This window comes from Cupressus sempervirens, chromosome 5 (genome assembly GCF_028749045.1).
Source record: "Cupressus sempervirens isolate cs-2001-9-10 chromosome 5, ASM2874904v1, whole genome shotgun sequence".
NCBI lineage: Eukaryota > Viridiplantae > Streptophyta > Pinopsida > Cupressales > Cupressaceae > Cupressus > Cupressus sempervirens.
This window is the reverse complement of record NC_143122.1, coordinates 87153606-87176944: the sequence shown is the minus strand read 5'-3', so window position 1 is coordinate 87176944 and position 23339 is coordinate 87153606. Positions and strand designations below refer to the sequence as shown.

General features: G+C 34.6%; 1 protein-coding gene across 3 annotated transcripts; it reads right to left on the bottom strand.

Annotated features, from left to right (window-relative positions):
* Positions 1–21244: 21244 nt before the first annotated feature.
* Positions 21245–22979, bottom strand: LOC149554673 (uncharacterized). Of its 3 annotated transcripts, none has more exons than XM_089833504.1 (2): positions 22818–22979; positions 21245–21972 (listed from the first exon to the last, which is right to left on the bottom strand). In XM_089833504.1, exon 2 carries the CDS (start codon positions 21942–21944, stop codon positions 21387–21389), a length of 558 nt encoding a protein of 185 aa, XP_089689630.1. In that variant the 5' UTR covers positions 21945–21972; positions 22818–22979; the 3' UTR covers positions 21245–21386. The 3 variants fall into 3 exon arrangements, with proteins under 3 accessions (XP_089689630.1, XP_089689632.1, XP_089689631.1); XM_089833506.1 differs by lacking the exon at positions 22818–22979 and adding an exon at positions 22580–22807; XM_089833505.1 differs by lacking the exon at positions 22818–22979 and adding an exon at positions 22219–22528.
* Between the last annotated feature and the right edge of the window lie 360 nt (positions 22980–23339).

The window sequence follows — 23339 nt, the reverse complement described above, 5'->3', positions numbered from 1 at the left end:
CTTCATAATTCTTTGGGGCTCTGGGCATTGCCTCAAATTTTTTTTGGGGCCATATTATATCAAAATTTTGGGCCAATGTACATAATAATTAATTATAACCCTAAAGTAGTAAAATACTTGTATAAAAGAGCTTAGGGTTAGTGATTTTCATTATGTGTGAGGCAAAAATTGCTTCTTGTGGTGGTATTGAGCTGTAAGGTATTACATTGTGTGATTCAATATTTTTTGATATTGTTTATATTTGCATGCAATCGTTATTTCTGTCTATGGGCTAATCCTACCAAACCCCAAAACATTGTCACTTGAAGAATGCAATATATTTTTGCATGAAGACTTGAGGTGTGAATTTTTCTTGCAATTGTATAAGCTTAGCAGATTAAGGAAGTTGAGAGCCTGCATGACTACACCAGGAGCATTCAAAGTCAAAACTAAATATGCATGAAATCTGCACAAAGAAAAGTCTTGATATGCATCCCTATTACTTGTAACTCCTAGTGTTGGTGTTAAGCACATAGATCCTAAGTGATAAGTTGGAAAGTGCATTTTCCTTATGAGGCTTATGGAAGCATAGTCAGGTCATTAGGATGCCTTCTTTCAAATATACCAGAGGTGTCATCGACCAACAAGCCATGCATAAGTTTTCTTTGTAGAGAAAGTCTCAATCCCATTTATCCCACATTGCCCATGTTCAAAGCCTTAGGGAACTTTAAATACATGAGTGAAATATTATTAAGTATATTTAAGACACAAGGATTTTGGAGCCACAACCTCATGTGTGGTCCTTAGCCAGTTGGAGGGAACTGCAAGGAAATTTTGAACAAACATGCTAACATGGACAGTTGATGTGGCAATGATGATGTGGATCAGAGGATCAATTGTAGGGTGACATATGGCACACATTTCAAGGGGTGATGATGTGGCATACATTTAGGCTTAACACACTTCTTGAGGTGCTGACATGGTAGGTCTGACACATGGTGAGATATCATTGATTATCGCATTGTCGCTATTGATGTGGTTGATTGCTAACTAGGAATGCAAGAAAGTGACATGCTAACACATGGATGTGGGTGGTGCCATGGCACTAAGAAGATGTGATTCACCAGATTGTGACACATGGAAAGATCGATGGTTTTCACTATGTCACAATATAAAATTATTGACTTGTTAGCCAAAGTAAGAATGTAATGACCAATGAGAAGATGATATGTAACAATGTGTCAAATGCCTATGAGAAGATAGTGGACCAATCAGGTGATGCCAAATGGTAGTGACATGTTGGGGCACCCAATAAGATGATGATGTGGCAAGGTGACTGTGCAAGAAGATCCAATGAAAGGCTACCACATGGCGATGCGTTCGGTGATAGGTGGTGACTAGTGGACCAATCAGAGGGTGTCTATTAATTTATGGTGATTGATTAAGAAAGTACTGTACATACTTCATAAATTTTTTGGGGCTCATTTGGGCCCTATTTTATTAGGATTTTGGGCCAACATATAATTATTAATTATAACCCTAAAGCGGTAAAAATACTTGTATAAAAGGGCTTACGATTAGGGATTGTTTTAGTATTGTGATGAAAAAATTGGTTCTTGCGATAGTATTGAGCTGTAAGGGATTACAAATTGTAATTAGATTGTAATCACTAGATCTTAATAATATAAAACTTACTATTTGGTGGACATAGCCCAAGGATTGGGTGAACCATGTTAAATCTTGGTGTCGTGTTCTTTTCTACGTGATCTATTATTTTTTGATATTGTTTATATTTGCATGTGATTGTTATTTCTGTTTGTGGTTTAATCCTAATAAGTGGTATTAAAGTCAAGTTTTTCTTTCAGTTATTCTCTATAGGAAAGTCTCATGGTTGAGTGGGAGTGTTGGAAGATGAGGGTAAGTTGAGGCTTGATAGGTTTAATGGCCATAACTTTCAGTTATGGAAGATGCAAATGGAAGACTATCTTTATCATAAGGATTTATGGAAGTTGTTGGAAGGCAAAACCAAGAATTAGGGATCTATGTCAAATGACGATTGGGATCTTTTGGACAAAAAGACACTTGGAAGCATTTGATTATGCCTGGCACCATCGATGGCATTTAGTATTAAAAAAGCAAAGACAACAAAAGAGTTGATGCAAACCCTAGCAAAATTGTATGAAAAACCCTCTGCTTCAAATAAGGTATTTCTCATGAAGCATTTATTTAATATGAAAATGATAGAAGGTGGATCTATTGTAGATCATTTAATGAGTTTAATACTACTACTAGTTAGTTATCTTTTGTGGGTATCAATTTTGATGAAGAAATTAAGGCTTTCTTGATTTTATGTTCTTTTCCTGAAAGTTGGAATGGCTTGGTAATGGCTATGAGTAATTCTGTTCTTGGTCTAGTACCCTAAAATATGATGATGTGATCAGTGTTATTTTGATTGAGGAAACTTGTAGAAAAACCTTAGGTGGATCTACATCAAGAAGTGCTTTGAATACACAAAGTTGAGGCAGAACAACTAAGAGAGGAAGTAATTCAGGAAATTGTGGAAAATCAAGAGAAAAGTCAAAGGGGAGGAGGTCTCAATCAAGAGGACTGAACAACTATTGGTACTATGGGAAACTAGGGCATAAAAAGAAAGATTGTTGGACTCAAAAGAAAAATGAAGGAGATAAACCATATGGAGACAAGGAGGCAAATGTGGTAAGTAACAAGTCCAAAGAGGATGCTTTTCTTTTTTCTTTAGAAAATGTTGATGATTCATGGTTTTTAGATTATGGTGCTTCATTTCATGCTACACCTCATAGAGGTTATTCCATTGATTATGTCCAAGGGGATTTTGGACTTGTTTATTTGGGGGACAATGAACCCTGTGAGATTGTTGGAAAGGGAAAAGTTAAGATTAAGTTGTAGAATGGGAATCATTGGCTACTACATGAGGTAAGACATGTTCCAAGGCTGATTAGGAATTTAATTTTAGTAGGGAAACTCGGTGATGAGGGTTGTGTAGTTACTTTTAATGATAAAAATTGGAAGGTTTCAAAAGGTTCCCTTGTAGTAGCAAAAGGTGTGAAAGTAGGCACGTTATATCTTTGTATAGGTCATATTGTTCCTTCTATTTTAATTATTTCAAATAAAAATGAATGTTCAAGAACAATTGCTAGAGTTGAGTAGGGAGAACAAATAGTTGTTGTAAATTCAGATACAACACTATAGCATAAAAGACCTGGGCACATGAGTGAGAAAGGTATGATAGTATTTCATTCAAAGAAAGTTTTACCAGGTCTGAAATGTGTTAATATGAATTTCTGTAAATTCATGTGTATGGAAAATAAAAGAGAGTGAGTTTTGTGAAGACTAGGAAGGAAAATAAAAAGGATAAATTAGAGCTTGTACATATCAATGTATGAGGACCGGCTCAGGTATCTTCCCTTGGTGGATCTCATTATTATGTTACATTTATTAATGATGCAACTAGAAAAGTATGGATTTATTTTCTTAGATAAAAATTTGATGTATTTCAAACTTTGAAGAAATAAAAATGCTTGGTTGAAATTGAGAATGGTAACCAATTAAAATGTCTTAGATTTGATAATGGTGGTGAGTATTACAGTCATGAATTTGAAGATTATTTCTCCACTAATGGTATTTGTAGACAAAAAACTATTCCAAGGACTCCATAGGAAAATGGAGTGGTTGAATGCATGAACATGACTATAATGGAGTGTGAAAGGAGCATGAGGTTGCATGTTAGTTTCCCTTACACATGTGGGTGAAGGCTGTCAATACTACTATATATTTGATTAATAGAGGTCCCTCTACTCTTTTGGGTTGTGGTATTTCAGAGGAAGCATGGACTAGTAAGAAGGTGAGTTATTCTTTTCTCAAAACCTTTGGTTGTGAAGCACTTGCTCATATAAATTTTGAAAATAGAACCAAGCCGGAAGCTAAGTCAAAGAAATGTGTATTTGTTGGATATGTCATTAATGAATTTGGTTATAGACTTTAGGAATTTAAAAATTGTAAAATTGTAAGAAGCAAGGATGTTATCTTCAATGAGAAAGTGTTGTACAAAGATCTTACATTGTAAGAAGATGAGAAGAAAGAAGATGATTATGTAGTGCTGGATGCTCCAAAAGATGATGTTCAAACCATTCTTCATAATGTACAACAATCACAACAATAGATACCAAACACACCAGTGAATGTTAGATGATTAACAAGGATGAGTAGACCTCTAGAAAGATTTTCTCCCTCTTTGTATTCTATTTTACTTACTGATGCCGGTGAACTTAAATTTTATGATGAAGCTATGTAGGTGGATACTAAGATTCAGTGGGAGTCTACAATGAAAGAAGAAATGGACTCTTTGTTGAAAAATGAGACATGAGATTTATACAAGTTGCTTGCAGGTAAAAGGGCTTTACAGAATAATAGGGTTTATAGGTTAAAAGAAGAGGATGGAGGTAAGAAAAGATTTAAAGCCAAGTTAGTTGCAAAAGGATTTGCATAAAAGAGGGAATTGATTTTGATGAAATATTTTCTCTTGTTATTAAGATGATTTCTATCCATTTTATTTTAAGTATTGTGGCTACTGAAGATTTGCATTTAGAGTAGCTTGATGTTAAAACAACCTTCCTTCATGGTGATTTCGATGAAGAGATATATATGGCTCAACCACAAGGATTTGAGGTCAAAGGTAAGGAGAACTTAGTGTGCAAATTGAAAAAAAAATTATATGGCTTGAAGCAAGAACCTTGGTAATGGTATCTAAAATTTGATAGTTTTATGCATGAGCATGGATATAGTAGGTGTCATTCAAATCATTGTGTTTACTTTAAGAGGTTGGATGATGATAGCTACATTATTTTATGTTTATATGTTGATGATATGCTTGTAGCTAGGTCTAATATGGATCAGATTAAGGGGCTAAAATGCCAGTTAGCACATGCATTTGCTATGAAGAATTTAGGGGCAGAAAAAAAAATCCTTGCTATGAGGATTTGTAGAGATAGGAAGAATAGGAAATTGATGCTATCTTAGGCTAATTACGTTGAGAAGGTGTTTTAACATTTCTCTATGGAGAATTCTAAAGCTGTCAGCACACCTTTACTTGGTCATTTGAAGTTGACTTAGGAGATGTGTCCCAAACAAGAAGAGTAGGATAAGATGTCAAAAGTACCCTATGCTTCAGCTGTAGGAAGCTTGATGTATGTTATGATATGTACAAGGCCAAATATTGCACATGCAGTGGGAGTCATTAGCAGGTATATGAGTGATCTAGGAATTGAGCATTGGAATGCAGTCAAATGGATTCTCAGATATTTGAGAGGAACATCCAATAAGTGTTTACACTTTGGGGGCTCTACTATTGACTTAAAGAGCTATGTTGACTCAAATTTGGTAGAGGATATTGATACTAGACAAAGTACTACAGGTTATGTATTTACTGTTGGTGGGGTAGCCATGAGCTGGGTTTCTAGTTTACAGAAGGTTAATGCTTTATCCACTACAGAGGCAGAGTATGTTGTTGCTATAGAGGTAGCAAGGAGATGATATGGCTTTAGTTCTTCTTGGAAGAATTGGGACACCCTTAGAATGATAATTATTTGTTTATAGATAGTTAGAGTGCCATTCATCTTGTGAAGAATTCTACTCTACATTCAAAGACAAAACACATATAGTTGTGGTGCCATTTCATTTGGTCAGTTTTGGATGATGGACAATTAAAGCTCGACAAGATACATATAGATGGCAATCCAGTGGATATGTTTACAAAGGTAGTGACAAGGGAGAAGCTGAATTCCTCTTCAACTTTGGTTAGTCTTCTAGACTAAATATGAATAAAAAAACATCAAAGTCCAGGGTGTTTTGATCCAGTGGGAGCCCCATGTAGTAGCGATATTGCTACAGGATCAGTATCCAAGTGGGAGATTGTTGTCTAGTGTGGAGTCTGATCAGTTCCCAAGTGGAAGATTGTTAGTTTGTGGTGACTGATTAGGAAAGTACTATACATACTCCATAAATTCTTTGAAATTTTTTTTGGGCCCTATTTTATTGAGATTTTGGGCCGACATGTAATTATTAATTATAACCCTAAATTAGTAAAATACTTGTATAAAAGGGCTTAGGGCTAGGGATTGTTTCAATATTATGATGCAAAAATTGGTTCTTGTGGTGGTATTGAGATATAAGGGATTAAAAATTATAATTAGATTGTAATCACTAGATCGTAATAATATCAGACTTGTTGTTTGGTGGACATAGCCCAGGGATTGGGTGAAACACATTAAATCTTGGTGTCTTGTGTTCTTTTTTGTGTGATCTATTATTTTTTGATATTGTTTATATCTACATTTAATTGTTATTTCTATCCATGGTTTAATCCTAACCGTTCCATGTGGAACCCAGGTGGTGATGACTGTGCAAGGATGGACCAATCATACGGTGACATGTGTCAAGCCTGGTCAAACCCAAGTTGACCTAGATTGAAAAATAGAAGGAATAATAAAATGTCATAAAATCAAATTTTAAAGGTTATTTTCCTTTTGATGTGTAGGGTCATTTTAAATCTTTTGGGTTTATATTATAAAGTTATGAATTTAGGCCAAGATAAATATTTGCATGAAATATAGACTTGTGAACCAGTCAGGAACCTGATTTTCAAATGGATATTCAAGGCATGTCCTAGAGGCCAACATATGAGTATCATATATCAACGGAAAGGTCTTAGAATAAAATTTCTAGATTTGCTATTAATTTTTCATAGGAAGCCATATGTATGAGATATCTATATTTTTAACGAGGTACCTCTTTTTCAATTACATTCTAGTATGGCAGTTTAGTCTTGGTTTTCGGTGAAATGATGAATTGGGTGTGCACCAAAGTTAGTGGAGATGTAGTTGGTGATGTTTTTTCACTTCTAAATCAGTTTAGTAAAGGATTTTTTCATCATTTTAGATCCATATCTAATGATTTTATCAAAGTAAAGGTTTCTCATCACTTGGAGAAGACATTTTGAGTTTGTTGAAGGACAATGATGAGATTCTATTCAGATTTCGATTATAGAGAGTAGTGAGAAGCTTTGCATTAGTAGAATATAGAGATTCAAGTGGACATGTGTCACTTCCAAATTAGATCTAGGATTTCTTTCCTCTCCTATATCTTTCTTCTTTCTTTTTTTCTCTAGGGTTGGTTCCCAAGTTTTCTGAGCGAGCTCTTAGCTTGATTTATACCATTCTTTAGCATTCTCTCTTGTATGCACAACAATAATAAAGCTAATATAGACAATTCTAGTCTTTTCAATAGTTCTATGCGTTATTTACATGCATCTTGAATGTACAATTTCAAAGAAATGAATACAATGAACAATAAATTTCTTAGTTGCATCCTAATTCTCGTATCCTATCTTTGTTATTTGCAATGTTTTGTGGTTTGAGAGAAAAGAACTTAAACCCATTTGCATCCCCTTAAAGCTATATGTCTTGTTAGGTTTTCTATTGGAACAAAGAACCAAGTAAATGCTTACTTATCTTGACAGGGTTTCTAGTTTCATGAGGAGGATATTTCATGAGTATGAGGGTTTTTACAAACCCTAATGTTTGATTCACAAAGTGATAAGATAGATCTGATATCTTGATGTATGGGATAGTTCATTGGTATCATGAATGCATGTTTGTGATCTACAGAATTGCACAATAGATAAGGAACTGATTAGCTATAAGATCAACATATTTTTTCTATTTCATATTTCGATTTCGCTGATATCAAACTTAATCAATTATCCATTTCCTTTTCTATTTAAGAGTTGAAAGGATTCACTCACTCAACTTGTGGATTTCATAGGTTCTTTGCAATTTTCTACTGAATGCCTTTCTCATTGCATAAGTATAGGAGAAATAAGGGTTTTATATGCTTTATAAGATTTAGATTGTATGCTTTTGGAACTAGTACCATATGAACAAATCTGAGGTTCACTCGCCTAGGTTTTGTAGAGCCTAAAGAAGAAGAAGGAGTATAGCCTTATAGTTGGCTCCGATGTCTGAATGGGTATGCTGAACATGGGAATTAGCTAGGTACCCTATATTTATTTGTTACTATCATTGGGTTATTAAAAATCTATTAATTCATAAGCCAATAGGTTCTACTGTCATGTCCCTTTTTCAAATAATTAAAAAAGAAAATCTTTGCTAAGGCAGGCAGGCCCAAGAAAGTGAAGTTTCGGAAAAAGGGGGTTAATCTTTGGAAACCGTTGGACTAATAAATGAAAATTATTATTAAAATAAGTTTCATTAACCTCTCTTGGACGTGAGTTACAGTTATGCCCTCTTTTAAGGGGTTTGGAGGCATTTTGGGCTCATTCCAGAACTTGATTTTTGCTCATTCTTTGTTATTCTTCAGAGGCTGCCAAACCTGTGGAGAAGGAGACCCAAGAACGGGAGTTTGCAGGTTTTCAGGGAGACCCAAGAATGGGAGTTTGCAGGTTTCTAGGAAGGCTAAGGATAGGAGTTTGAAGCCATTCCATGTGCATGCTCATACAGAGTTTGCCTTTGTGCTGAACAGTGTAGATTTGTGGGTTTTTGGGTGTGGTTTTTTGCATGAGTTTGGTGTTTTCAGTTGAGCATTTCATATCAGTTTTGGTTGCTGCTGTATTTCAGACTTTAAGCTGTTAAAATAGAGCTGAATATATGTATTGGGATGTGATTAAACTTCTGAGATAGTTTATTAGTGTTTTTGTGGTGTTTCCGGGCATTTTTGTGTTAATTTCAGGAGCCCGATGAGCATAGTTTTTGTCCTACATTTGTGAGCTATTTTGTAAAGGCTATATAGATCTGGAAATGAAATTTTATAGGCTGTTATACTGCTCAAATTTCTGTAAAAATGTCTACTTTCAGATTTATTAATAACAGGTGAAGCTGTGAAGCTTTTTTGGCACTATTTTCGACATACCCGATTTGGGGTTTCTTAAGAAATTTGGTGGATCTTTGTGATATCAGTTGTTTGATCTTAAAGATCTGATTAAAGGTTGGAAATATCATACAAAATCAGAAAAGGGACATTTCAGTGGTATCAGAGCCATGATCTTGCCAGCCTGAGGGTTTGTAGAAGTTGTAGGTCAGTTTTGACAACTACCTAGATCTTGCATGTCAGTTTTGACAACTACCCAGATTTTGCATGTCATAATTTATGGTTGCATGTTTCTTCTAATCAGATGCATGTTAAAATTTATGGTTACATTCTACTTCTAATCATTTTAATGTTAGTTCTTGGTGAATTAGGTGGTTGTAGAAGTTTGCATTTCAGTTTTGACAAGTACCCAGATCTTGCATGTCAGTTTTGACAACTACCCAGATCTTGCATGTCATAATTTGGTGGTTGCATGTTGCTTCTAATCAGTTGCATGTCCAAATCTATGGTTTCATGATACTTATAATCATTTTCATGTTATTTCTTGGTGAATTTGGTGGTTGTAGAAGTTTGCATGTCAGTTTTGACAACTACCCAGATCTTGCATGTCAGTTTTGACAACTACCCAGATCTTGCATGTCATAATTTGGTGGTTGCATGTTGCTTCTAATCAGTTGCATGTCCAAATCTATGGTTTCATGCTACTTCTAATCATTTGAATGTTAGTTCTTGGTGCTTGAAGAAGTTATATCCTATTGGGGTTACACTCTACTTTATCCAGAATGGACAGGTATAGTACAGAGTCTCAGAGGGAACGATCTTGGACAATTGATAGCCAGAGTCAAAATAGTAGAAAGGATGGTTATTTAGACATTCAAGATAAAATTATGAAAATAAGCCATGACATGTCTAAACAGTTGGTTGAGCACCACCGTATAAATGACATGTTATCTGACCCAGCTAAGGTGGATAAGTTGACTAGATTTCTAGTTGGCAGATTTTCTCACAGGACAGATGACACAATTCCCAAGAACTTGCATGAGGAGTTTGAGAAACTAGCTGATAGCCAGGTAGAGGTCTCAGATTCTACTCTGCCACAGGAGGTGGTGGGAAAGGATATCAGACAGATTGATAGTAACAGTCAACTTGATACTCAAATTGAGACAATTGTTTACAGGTTGTCAAAGGGTGATGCCACAGGTATTCAAGATGGTATAGTTACAACAAGCAGTGACTATAGTGTAGTGGGTTCAGATGATGATTATGAGGATGTTGTTGTGCATGATGGTGAGATACCTGGTAGAGATGAGCAGACATTGAGCATTCATGACTTTGCTCAGAAAGAGTACCAGGCACAGTTAGATGCTTCATCACATGAGGTTGAGGCTGGTAGTACTTCACATGATTTGTCCATCCAGCTGAAGGTGAACCAAGATAGTATTGTGACTTCATTATCTCATCATGACAGGTATGTGGAGTTAGTTGGTATTGGTCATATTACTCAGGTGAGGAGTTTACTTGAGCTACCAGTTGATTCTAGTTTACGGATATGGACTTGAGATTGTTATATTGGCATTTGGGATTCAGTTGACTGGAGATCTTTAACACTTTTTGGTAGCAGTGTTTGTTTGGGTGCTATCATGGATTTGATTAGCAGATTACATGGTGTTGTCTTTTCTTGTGCTAGTATCTTGTTTGATGTTGGTATTAGTTTTTATACACTGGTGTTGGGCTTTGTTCATATATCCAGTCGACCATACTTGCTGGAATGTGTTGATGATATTTCATATTTGTCAGTGTGTATAGATGAGTCCCAGGATCATATTGGCATTGATGACATCCAGGAGGATGCAGTGGGCAATTTTGAAGACTTAGTTTCCTTGGGTACAGAGGAGTTGGACAACAATGCTAATGTTTTTGATACTCTGTATGTTGATATGAGCTTTACATTTGATTCACAGGATATGGATGGTAATACTCTAGAGACTAGTAACTTTGAGGACACTCCTTCAGACAGTGCATCAGAGGAGGTTTGTAGGAGACAGTCAAGCCAGTGCCATCATGTGTCTAATCAGTTGAGAGTTAGTGACCAAGACATTGCTATCACTTGCCAACATTTCGATGCTGCTCGTCAGTTGTTAGCAGTTTATGGAAGGGGTTCTCCTACTAGTGATGAGCAGGGAGGAAGTTATCTTTCCTTGATAGAGATCCACTCTTTATGGGAGGCTATTCAGATTTTGAGACAAAATTATATGCAGTTGGTAGCCGACAGAGATTATCTTATGGAGTGGGCCAGTACAACATATGATGCATTGTTGGCCAAGGAAGATGAGGTGAGTGAGCTTACTGAGCAGCTTGAGGTGACTTCTGAGATTCTTGAGAGTACACAGTTGGCTCTCAAGGAGTCACAGTTTCATTTGGCTAAGGTGACCATGGAGTTAGAGCGACTACAGTCTTTACCTAATTCTATACAGTCACAAGCTGTGGTGTTTGGTGATCCGAGGATGTCCATGGCTGAGATTGTTAGAGACAGTGGAGATGGGGATGCATCCATCCTTGATACTAACATTGGCATATCAGGTTCATTCCCACTAGAGTCAAGTTCAATTGAGTTGGGTGCTGTAGCAGATTTTTGTGGTGTGCCTGACATGGTGGTGACCTCTAGTACTAATGGCACGAAGACTAGAGATGTTGTATCAAAGACCATGTGTGACGTTGGTGAGCTGATAGCTGCAATGGTTCCTACTAGTAATACTACTCCCTTCGCAATGTCTTCAGAGGTAGTAGTCAGTTCCAACTTGGCTAATGATCGATTGCAGTTAGTTACATCTGGATTGTAGTCTGAGCCACTGACTGAGATTGGTGCATTCTATTGGCATTACACTGTGAGGTATGCTCATCTATCTACCTTTGATGACCATGTTGATGAGATGATGATACAGAGATGTACTTTGGTTCCTAGTGCTTATCATCAGTTATGGAATAGTTTGATGCCTCGGGATGAGAGTTGTGATGGGCATGACATGGTGATAGGTCCTGCAATTGACAAGTTGATAATACATGACTTAGAGCAGGAGTTTTGGAGTGATGCTTTAGCAGGTGTTGTTATTGATTCTACTCCTTTGGCTATGACATCTCTTGACTTAGCTGGTGATCAGTCACAGTGGGTTGTATCACTTCTTCATGGTGAGCTATTGACTGAGGTTGGTTTTTTTTATCAACATTATATTGCAGGGTATGTACATCAGTTAGCATTTGATCCTTGTGCTGAGGAGTTGATGTCAGACAAATTTGGTTTGGATTCCATTTCTTACTCTTTATCTTGTAATGTCTTTTCACCATCAGCAGTGTATGGGAGTTATGGTTATGAGATAGTGGCCGATGATTTGCAGAGTTGTGTTGACTGCAGGAGTTGTACAGTGTGTGGATTCTCCATACTTGGTACAGTTTCATTCGAGAGGGTTCACCATTGTTGCAGAGTTGGATTGTACATTCCATATAGGCCAGTGGGATGCGTTGATGGTATTTATTGTGTTGGTAGTTTGATTTGTCCACTTTACTTGGGTTTTGATGTTCTAAAAGTTTGTGCCTCATGGGTCTTTGATTGTGGTAGTGGTGATTTCGGAGTTTGGTTGAGCTATAATTGTCAATTTGATTATGGATTCCTCTTGGTCATATTGCAGAGGATATTGCAGGAGCCTGTGTTAATTGGTAGTAGTATAGTTCATGACTACATTTGGGATCCAGGTGAATTGATTGGTTTATTGTTCAGCCATTGCTTGAGGACAAGCAATGATTGGGAGGGGAGGACTTGTCATGTCCCCTTTTCAAATAATTAAAAAAGAAAATCTTTGCTAAGGCAGGCAGGCCCAAGAAAGTGAAGTTTCGGAAAAAGGGGGTTAATCTTTGGAAACCGTTGAACTAATAAATGAAAATTATTATTAAAATAAGTTTCATTAACCTCTCTTGGATGTGAGTTACAGTTATGCCCTCTTTTAAGGGGTTTGGAGGCATTTTGGGCTCATTCCAGAACTTGATTTTTGCTCATTCTTTGTTATTCTTCAGAGGCTGCCAAACCTGTGGAGAAGGAGACCCAAGAATGGGAGTTTGCAGGTTTCCAGGGAGACCCAAGAACGGGAGTTTGCAGGTTTCCAGGAAGGCTAATGATGGGAGTTTGAATCCATTCCATGTGCATGCTCATACAGAGTTTTCCTTTGTGCTGAACAGTGTAGATTTGTGGGTTTTTGGGTGTGGTTTTTTGCATGAGTTTGGTGTTTTCAGTTGAGCATTTCATATCAGTTTTGGTTGCTACTGTATTTCAGACTTTAAGCTATTAAAATAGAGCTGAATATATGTATTGGGACGTGATTAAACTTCTGAGATAGTTTATTAGTGTTTTTGTGGTGTTTTCGGGCATTTTTGTGTTAATTTTGGGAGCTCGATGAGAATAGTTTTTGTCCTACATTTGTGAGCTGTTTTGTAAAGGCTATATAGATCTGGAAATGAAATTTTATAGGCTTTTATGCTGCTCAAATTTCTGTAAAAATGTCTACTTTCAGATTTATTAATAACAGGTGAAGCTGTGAAGCTTTTTTGGCACTATTTTCGACATACCCGATTTGGGGTTTCTTAAGAAATTTGGTGGATCTTTGTGATATCAGTTGTTTGATCTTAAAGATCTGATTAAAGGTTGGAAATATCATACAAAATCAGAAAAGGGACATTTCATCTACTCATTCAACCCCAGTCGCAACCCTAAGTGACAAATATGAGGGGGAATGTAATATAATGTAACATGATCACACATCTTGAATGGAGAAATGAAGAAAAGAACAAGGGGAATATAATCAAAGTTCATAAGCTTATAATCAAAGTTGAGAAGGCAATCAAAATGTAGAAGGAAAACATGGTATGACGCTAAAACAATCAAACTATTTAGAGTCATGTGTATATATTGTTCATTTTTGTTTATTCGACATCAGTTAAATTTTTGAAGTTCTATTTTTGAACCAAGTCATAGGCTTAGGGGGAGTACTCATATTAGCATTGTAACAATGTAATCTTGAAAAACTATTTTTTCCACTAATGTCAAAGGGGAGATTGTTCATCTCTCTAACTGTTGTTGTCTATTAGTGTCAAACACTTAGTCATTTAGTAGGTAGAGTTAGACAGTCATCACTATGACCAAACTACTCTATATAGGCCGAGTCATGTATATAAACTTGTATACATCGAGATCTATAGGAGATGAGAAAGTATGTGGTCATCAAGTATTTTCAATATAAGCCAAGTCTAATGTTGACCAAGAAGTTTAAGCATATGTAAGTCGAGTTATACAGAAGACCTACCAAGCATACTAGAGACCGAGTGTCAATAACATATACAGTGAGTGCTAAGTATCATAAATAGTATGTGTCGAGCAACACATAATTTAAATTCAAGTTAGGAATTATGTAAACTTTGAGATAAACCATTTCAAGATGACATGGACCTGATGATTAATATTTGTAGAGTTTTTTATAGAGAGTTTTACATGTTTTATGATGTGGATCATAGATCCCTATGTTCTGTGATGAATGAATTAGATGGAGAGAAAAAACATGGAAGCATCTATAAAACTCTTTATGAAATATTTAAATAGGATAGAACTTGACCTATTTCAATTTAGTTTGATGGTATGGTGAAGAGTATGATACAAAGGAGTGAACAAGTTATTCATGTAATCCAAGTGTGAATGTGTGAACATTGCAAAAGAGGAAAATAAGTTTTGTTATTCTTGAATAGAGCAAGCAGCCTAGTTAGAGAAGTGGAGGGGAAAAAAAGCTTTATTAGATCAGAAAGAGGATCAGTTTGCAAAGAGGAGACTCGAAATCAACTTACAAAGAAAACTGAGGGTCAGGTACTGAATCAGTTCCAGTTAATTGAATCAGGGTAAATCTCTTAACAAAGTGGTTTTAATAGATCTTTCTAAATCTCCTAACAAAGTCCTTACTTTGTTGTAAGTGTGAAATCATCTTACACAATGAGATCTAACAATCTTAAAAGATTTTAATAGGGAAGACTCCTCACATGGTAGATCATTGGATATTGTCAAACATTGTAACCCTAATAGGTTAACTTTATTATTGTAGTAGTGAATATTTGTGGGTGTCATCCCCACCCCAATTTTACCTTCATTCTGAAGTGTTTCTAGGTAACCAAAATATTTGTGTCATGTGATTACTTTTCATGCATGTGATTTATAGATTAGATTTATATGTTATTATAGTTTGATTATATAATTTATGCATGCATAAGAAATTGGATATGAGATAGAAAATATGGTGAATGAATTATAGAATTGTTGAAAAGGTTAAAGTCTTATAGATTGTTATTAACCCCCCCCTTCTCAGTATCTTGGTGTCCAATTAAGACTTCCAACAATGAAAAATATAACATGTTTTGTAATCACAATTGTAAGAGTTATCTTGCTTAGGTACATTTTCTTGCCTTTTGGTTGTCTAGTCAGATTTTGCCCATGATCTACAATTATGTGCTCTATGTCCACACTTTTGATGGTTGTAACACTATCCCTCAAATTTAGGTGCAATAGGTGTATTTTTGACCTTTAATCTAAATTAATGTGCTTGATGTCCTTATTTCCTATAGTTGAAATGGTTACCAATAAACTTAGGTTTAGGGTTTTTCTTACTAGTCTTTCTTCTATAAATGTTTTTTGTGTGTCCCATTTTTCCATAGTGACAGCATGAAGGTTTTCCTTTTCATTTTGTATTTCTTTGTTCTCCACTCTTAGATGATTCTCCTTCTTTAGTAGATAAATGGTGCTTGATATGTCCTAATCTAGAGCTCACTAGATGATCTTGGTGATCTAATTAGTTCTTCAAAGTATCTTATTGCTAAACTAGGTTTGTTCATCCTTTCCAAGAGTTCCTTCTTAGATCTTAACTCATCCCTTATATGGTCACTTTGTGTTACTCAAATTTTCTATCTCCACATCCTTTTTATTTAGTTCTTGATTTGCAAGTAGCAATTGATTCATAATGTCTAGCTGAGTATTTGTAACCATTTGCACATGAGATAACCTTTCTTTAAGTATAATAGCCATTTTCCTTTTTCCAACCTGAAGGTACATGAATTTAGGAAGTTGTACAAAGAAACTTCCATAAATTTTAATTAACTAAATTGTACTTGGGTAGCTTCAATGTTAATTAACTAAAAAGATAAAATAAAAGTTTGTGATGTGCACTGTATATATGTCTTAACCAAGCACTTTGATCTTGTGAAGAATCTAAGTCCTCTTTTCTCTTTTCTTTTTTCCTTGTGAATTCTAATATAAAATTTAAAGCAGGTTTATTTAAAATTGCTTTTATAATTCTATATAAAGTAAGAGGTAAATTCCACCACAATATCACTTGTAGCATTGCATTAAGCATGGATTTAAGGCACATGAGTTTGATGATCATTTTTTATATTATTATTTTAAGCTATTTAATTTATAAATCTTTGGACAAACAAATATTTTCTATTCTAATGACTATACTATTATTTAAAAATATTTTATAAGAAAATATAATTTAACTAAAGTAATCTCTAATCAATTTTTTTGGTCTAAATTAATTATTATTTTTTGAGCTTAAATAGATTTGAATCTAAGAGCTCCTACTTGAAAGGTTTAGAAGTTACCATTATGTTGTAAGTGCTTGCCTAATATTTCTAATCGATTTCAATATAAGGAGTTGAGGCTAGAAAATAAGTATTCAAATATATTGATAATAAATAGAAAAGTAGAAGACAAGTGCTATATAACTATCTATTTCTAGTATGTATACCTTAGCTCACTTCTACCTATCTTAAAAATAGTTATGCTAGAAGTTACTATTGGAATGTGTTATTTGATGGAATAGGAGTCAACTTGTTAATTGAGAAAGTCCTTTAATTGGTTAAATCCTTTTGAAAATTTAAAAGGATGTTATGTAGAACACAAAAACTTATCCCAATAGCTATATATCTTAGTGCAATACCCTTTCAAAATACATTATGTAATGCACACAATGATTCTAAATCAAGCTCCTAATAAATAGGTGTGACCATGCATGTTCAATAGCGTAGAATATGAAATGTACTTGATTCAGTTCAATCTTGTACTTTTGGCACCGATTTAAAAATTCCTTTAATTAATCTATCTTGTAGATTTAAAACTGTGTAGCCTTGAACTATGTACATTTGAGGTTCAATTTCTAGATTTGAATCTCTTTTGTAGGTTGAATCCTCTTGTGTAGCCTTGAACATGTGAATATGAGAATACAAATGTGCAAGTATGTCTTTATGACTCCAAATGTTATGTGATTTTCTTTGTCAAGGATTTATTGATTGAATAATATATTGGTAATGTATTATTCAAAATCACATAGGAATGTTACCTTTTTATATAATATATAAAATTTCAAGTTTAATAATTGATGTGTCAGTTAGCCAGATTCGTTTGTATTAAATAAACATTAGACCTTTCTTATATTATATTTTTAAGAATAAGTCTAAACCTACATGTGTGGTTCTAATCTAGACACATGAAGACATGTGCATTCCCAAAATATGTTTTTTGGATAAGTTTATATGCCACACTCATAATCTTGAGTCAAAATTAAAAATAAGAACTCTAGGAATGCGATAAACGGGATAAGTTTTTGCTAGAGAATGGAAACTTAGGTTTAAATTGAGTACAAATAATGTATACTTTCCTTGAATAGAATTAAGTTGAATTCAAACATTAAGTTATAACCCTAAGAAAAAGCGGTTAACAAAAATTGAAAACTAATAAAGTCATCAGGGATAGACTTGTACCTATAAATATTTTTATAATCCAAACTCTAAAAATAAATTATTAGGATAAACTTGTTAGAAATAGGAAATTTTGAGAAGAAGGGTGAATCAATATTGTATCAGTTTTACACCAATTATATATTTAAAAACTTAACCATATGTATCCACAAATAACTAAATAAAAATTAAAGCACATACCAATCAGAAACTCATAACTTCATGATCTTCTTTTGAGGAAAACCTGGTCAAGGGAAGACCCTGATGGGGATGGTACCCACAACTATGTACTAATCTAAAAGTTCTATATTAGAAGTTTTGACCTTGTTAAGAGTCATTACATACATTTAGTAAATTATTCCTTGTAAGAGGACTAGACCTTGTTAAAGGCCGCAACCCTATTAGAAGTTATATTACAATGGGAGCACACTTCACTTTAATAAAATGAGTAATAAATACAATACTAGATTGATTGTATTAATATCTCAATATTTGATTAGTCCTTTGAGTATCTCTCATCTGATTTTGACCATTTGTCAAAAAGTTGCATCCGATCATCAATATAGCATCATGGCATCATCCATAAAGCTCACATGTCACATGTACATATCATATTCAAACTCGCATGTGAAAATTGATTCCTAAATATATACCTCTCCATTTACTTTATCTAGTTGTCCTACAAAATTGTTTAGATAAAATGTGTAGAGCATCTCCCAAATTGATTATTAAACTTTCTAATTTTGGGTTAACATGTTGGATGTCACTTATATTGCTAAGTAATTGAATTGACAACGTAATTCAATGCCTTAGGCCAAAATGTCCAATCTTTATCATTTTTTGTATATTCTATGATATAAACTTGTGTCTCTAGGTGGTCTTTGTAGATAATCATCATGGAGCCATCTCAAGAAATAATGATGAAGTCTTTAATTGAAGTTTCTCTTATTTCCTTCATGATCTCCATTTTTTCATGGAAGGATGCCAGTATTTCTTTGGTTCAATGGTCAGGCCAATCTTCATTCTCCATAATTATGACATCGATGCATTTGATGCCATTATCTATGATCTACCTGAGGCACTCCATCTCTTTTAAGAGCTCAGATGTTTCATCTATCTCTTGTTCAATGACTATATTTCTCCATTCCATATTGGCCATTGTAATAAATAGGAAGTCAACATTAATATCATCATTTGTTTTTCTACTAAGAACTTGGCTACACCATAGGCCTAGACCTCATTGATCTAGATGATATATCCATCCCATTTAACTTTCTTTGAATCCTACACATTGAGTTCAAATTCTAGTTCATAAATTACTTTGTCTAAAAATATAGCTTACCCCACTAGCCATCACTGAGTCTACCCAATCATTAAAAACCTTGGCAACATATCTATCTCTCTTCATCTGATCCAAAAACTTTTGATTGGAAGGGGATGTGACATCCCCTTTAGAAGTGGTACCTAGAAAAGCCAACACATCAGGATTTTTAAGGGAATAAATGTATACGACCATCAATCATACAGACTATATTCCAATTCCTTTTTATCCTTCCAATCTTTCCAAATCCTTTGCACAATATTTATGTTGTTGGTATAAAAAATCTTTATATATGTTGGCTTGGTAGCGAGCCTAATATTAGTTCTCTCTATCATATAATCATGTAGTAGAATTTCATCTTGTCTCTTGTTATTGGTTGGTTTGTATACATCTATCAACCAATGTCCTATTTTCTCATTAATTCAATCATGGCCTCTACTTTTGTGCTCTTTCTCTTTGTGTCTTACCTAGGCATTTTTTGGCCATATCTTGTATTGGGATAGTTATAGGCACTATGCTCCTCTTTTTACTGATAGAAAGATCAAACCAACAACCAGAGTGTTTGAACTCAATTCATTAGTGTCATCTACTTCTTGCTTACTCACTTGATCCACAACTTTTGCAAGGCTTTCTACAGTGGATTCTTCTACTAGTTCACCTTCACGTCTTCTTTGTCTAGGTCTACTATAACTTCCCCTTGAACCTTCTTCTTATGGCTCCATGAATGGGTAGCCTATTGTAAGGGTTAGATATAAACCTAAACTAGCTCTTTTATAGGGGGTTCAACATTGGGTTTAGGTTCTTGATTACCTGTAGAGGGACATGATACAATTTCATTAGCGTGTGGGGGAGACAATGTTCAACTACAACTAGTTGAAGCTATATGTGGGGGTTATTCTATTCCCTTTGATTTCAACTATGTTTTCCCTTTAAGCCACTCCTTGTTTATGTTAATGACAGAGAAAGTTCTTGCCTGAAGGTCATCTTCCTCTAGATTATCCCAATTCAATTTGGGTTTCGGAAAGGCTTCAACCTATTCTACAAACTTTGGGTGTAACACTTCCTTATTCTCAACTTCCTCGATTCTAGAAACTTTCAACAGAAGTCTGAATTCTATAATTTGTCTCACAGTGAACTGGGACCATAGTCTCTTCCTTACTTCAAAATTGTCTTTGCAAGCTGCCCGATAATCTTCTACATGGGGCTTGTGGACAAATAAAAGGCCAAGTTCAACCTGAGATTGGGTGAAGCCCTTACTATCAAATTTAGGTCTGGCAAAGTAGGGTTTTAGATTCATAATGCTTATCTCATCATCCAGCTTGAAAGCATCTTGGATATTCCTGTAATGATAATGACCTAACTCAATAGGGAAGATGAACCCAAAACCTTTCCTTTCTTTGCAATTTTTATCCACTTTGGTAAATCTGACATATCTCAATTAGCACATACCTATCTAGATTGTACTTGGGTAGCTTCAATGGTTTCCCTTGAAATTTGCCAACCTAGAGGTACATGAATTTAGGAAGTTGCACAAAGAAACTACTGTAAATTGTAATTAACTAAACATATTCCTATCATAACCATTTTTAAGATAGGTAGAAGTGAACTAAGGTACACATACTAGAAATAGATAGTTATATAGCACTTGTCTTCTACTTTGCTATTTATTATCAATATATTTCAATACTTATTTTTCAGCCTCAACCCCTTATACTTAAATTGATTAGAAATATTAGGCAACCGCTTACAAGAGAATCATAACTTCTAAACCTTTCAAGTAGGAGGTCTTAGATTCAAATCTAGTTAAGCTCAACAAATAATAATTAATCTAGACTAAAAAAAATTGATTACACATATTTGATTACTTTAGTGAAACTATATTTCCATATAAAATATTTTTGAATAATAGTACAGTCATTAGAATAGAAAACATTTGTTTGTCCAAAGATTTATAAATTAAATAGCTTAAAATAATAATATAAAAAATGATGATCAAACACATGTGCCTTAAATCCATGCTCAATGCAATGCTACGAGTGATATTGCGGTGGAATTTACCTCTTATTTATATAGATTTTTTAAAGCCGTTTTAAATCAATCTGCTTTGAATTTTATATCAGAATTCACAAGGGAAAAAGAAAAGAGAAAAGAGGACTTAGATTCTTCACAAGATCAAAGTGCTTGGTTACGACATATATACAGTGCACATCACGAACTCTTATTTTATACAATATCTAACACTTTGCATGCACAATATCCATAAACTGGCCTCATATACCCAGAGGTTCCAGAAACAACCATTTGACAAGAACTATACCAAGAGCATTACAGAAAGCTCTATGTTATCTGCTCAGAGATCCGTATAATCATAACTCCACAAATTTAGGTCAAACTCCTGTTCTTCAAAATCCACGGCATTCCCCATAAGTGACAAACCCTCCCAAATCCCTTCTGGCACATTAGTAATGATATCATTAAACCAATTTGACGCATAATCCAACGGGTTCATGAAATCTTCATTACTTGATACATCTGCAACATGGGTTCCTTCATTAACCTGATTGCATGCATTTTTTGATGTGGAGCCGCAGGCCTGGGTTATAACATTTGGTTTTGATTTTGTAGAAGAGTTGTTGATTGGCACCTTATTTGAAGAGTGGATGTGGGTTTTTTGATTCTGGATTGCTTCCTTGTCAGGGAAGTTGAGCTTTGTCTTATGTCTTCCAACCTTCTTAGCTGCTTCATCATAAGCTCTTGCAGCCTCCTCTGGAGTGTTAAAAGTGCCAAGCCAGACTCTCATTCCTTTAATGGTGTCTCTGATTTCCGCTGCCCATTTACCCCATGGCCTTTTCCTGATTCCTCTGTATGGATGCTCTTTGATTCTCTCTTCACCCTTTACCTTCACCATGTTCCTTCAAGGGAGATTCTTACAAACTCTGCAAAAAATTAGAGAAGACAGTTTAGTGCACTGTTATTAGTTGAGATGGTTTAATTTGAAACAATAGATAAAAAATGAATCTAATATATGATATGGGTATGTTCTACCATAAATAAATAAAGTAGGTTCAAAACCTATCAAGCTCAGTACTTCAAAATCTCAGTATAACCAAATTACAGTTGCTAAACACATTTTACAGCTTTTGAGAAACCCATCTGATTTATTTTCGATCATACAACCACACCTAATTGATTTTGATCGATCATTCATCAGTGTGTATATGTTCGTCCTCTATAATTCAGAATTGCTATAATCTGCAATCTTGTATCATAATGTATTAATTCACGCTCTTTGATTTCTACATACCAACAATGGACAGGCATCATAATGTAAAACCTCAAACTCTCTAATTTCTAAAAACATAACCATATACAAATCTTTCTAGAAGCTTTTATCTACTGAGAATAAACCTACAATCAGCGGAACAAGATCTAAGGAAACAATCACCACCCCCAATTTTTTACATGATGTAAGAATTCTAATCATGCTCTAATTTCTAGATCTGAAAATGGAAGTCTGGAAATTTTCTAGATGCTTAATCTTACTACTATTATGAACTGTTAAATAAAGCTGGAGTTGGTTGAACAAAATGATCTTTTAGTTTCTTCAATGAAATGGAAACATTTCATCAAAATAAAAGAAAAAAGAGCAGCTTGATGCCGTCCAATCATCACTGCAAATTTTCAACCATCTTTTGATCTTAAAACTCTGCAAACGTTTCCCCAATGAAATCCAAACAACGCTAAATGATGCTTCATCTTCAGCAGAAGTCATGAATCATACCTTAATTAATATATAAATTAGTACTTTTGAAACATTTTATATCTTGAAACTCTGCAAAAGTTTTCGTATGAGGTTCAAGCCACCGTTTTCTATCTGCGTACAACTTATGTAGGTCCAACAAAATGAAAGATGAAAGCCTTTTGGACCAAATTTAAGAGCGAAAATTTCGCATAGACATCCTTGATGTGTGGTTAAAAGAAGAAATTTATTCTGTGGGGAAGTTTTCTAGATAATGGGTATTATTATAAAATCTTCAAAGGGATTGGATTGGATCATAATTCATTCCCTCTTTCCATGTTCACGTAAAATACTATGCTTCAAACATGTGTCTGCTCTGATTTGAAATGCATGACCAATATGCTCTCTCTAAATAAGCAAAGGTCAATTAATATATTACCTAAAACTCTTTGTTCCATGCACTAGTCAGTTTCGTTAGTTATTTTAATTGGCAAACATCTCAATTTGAGGCAATCTAGATAAGCTTCAGGAGTTTTTAAATAATAGAGTTTTATGTGGTCACTG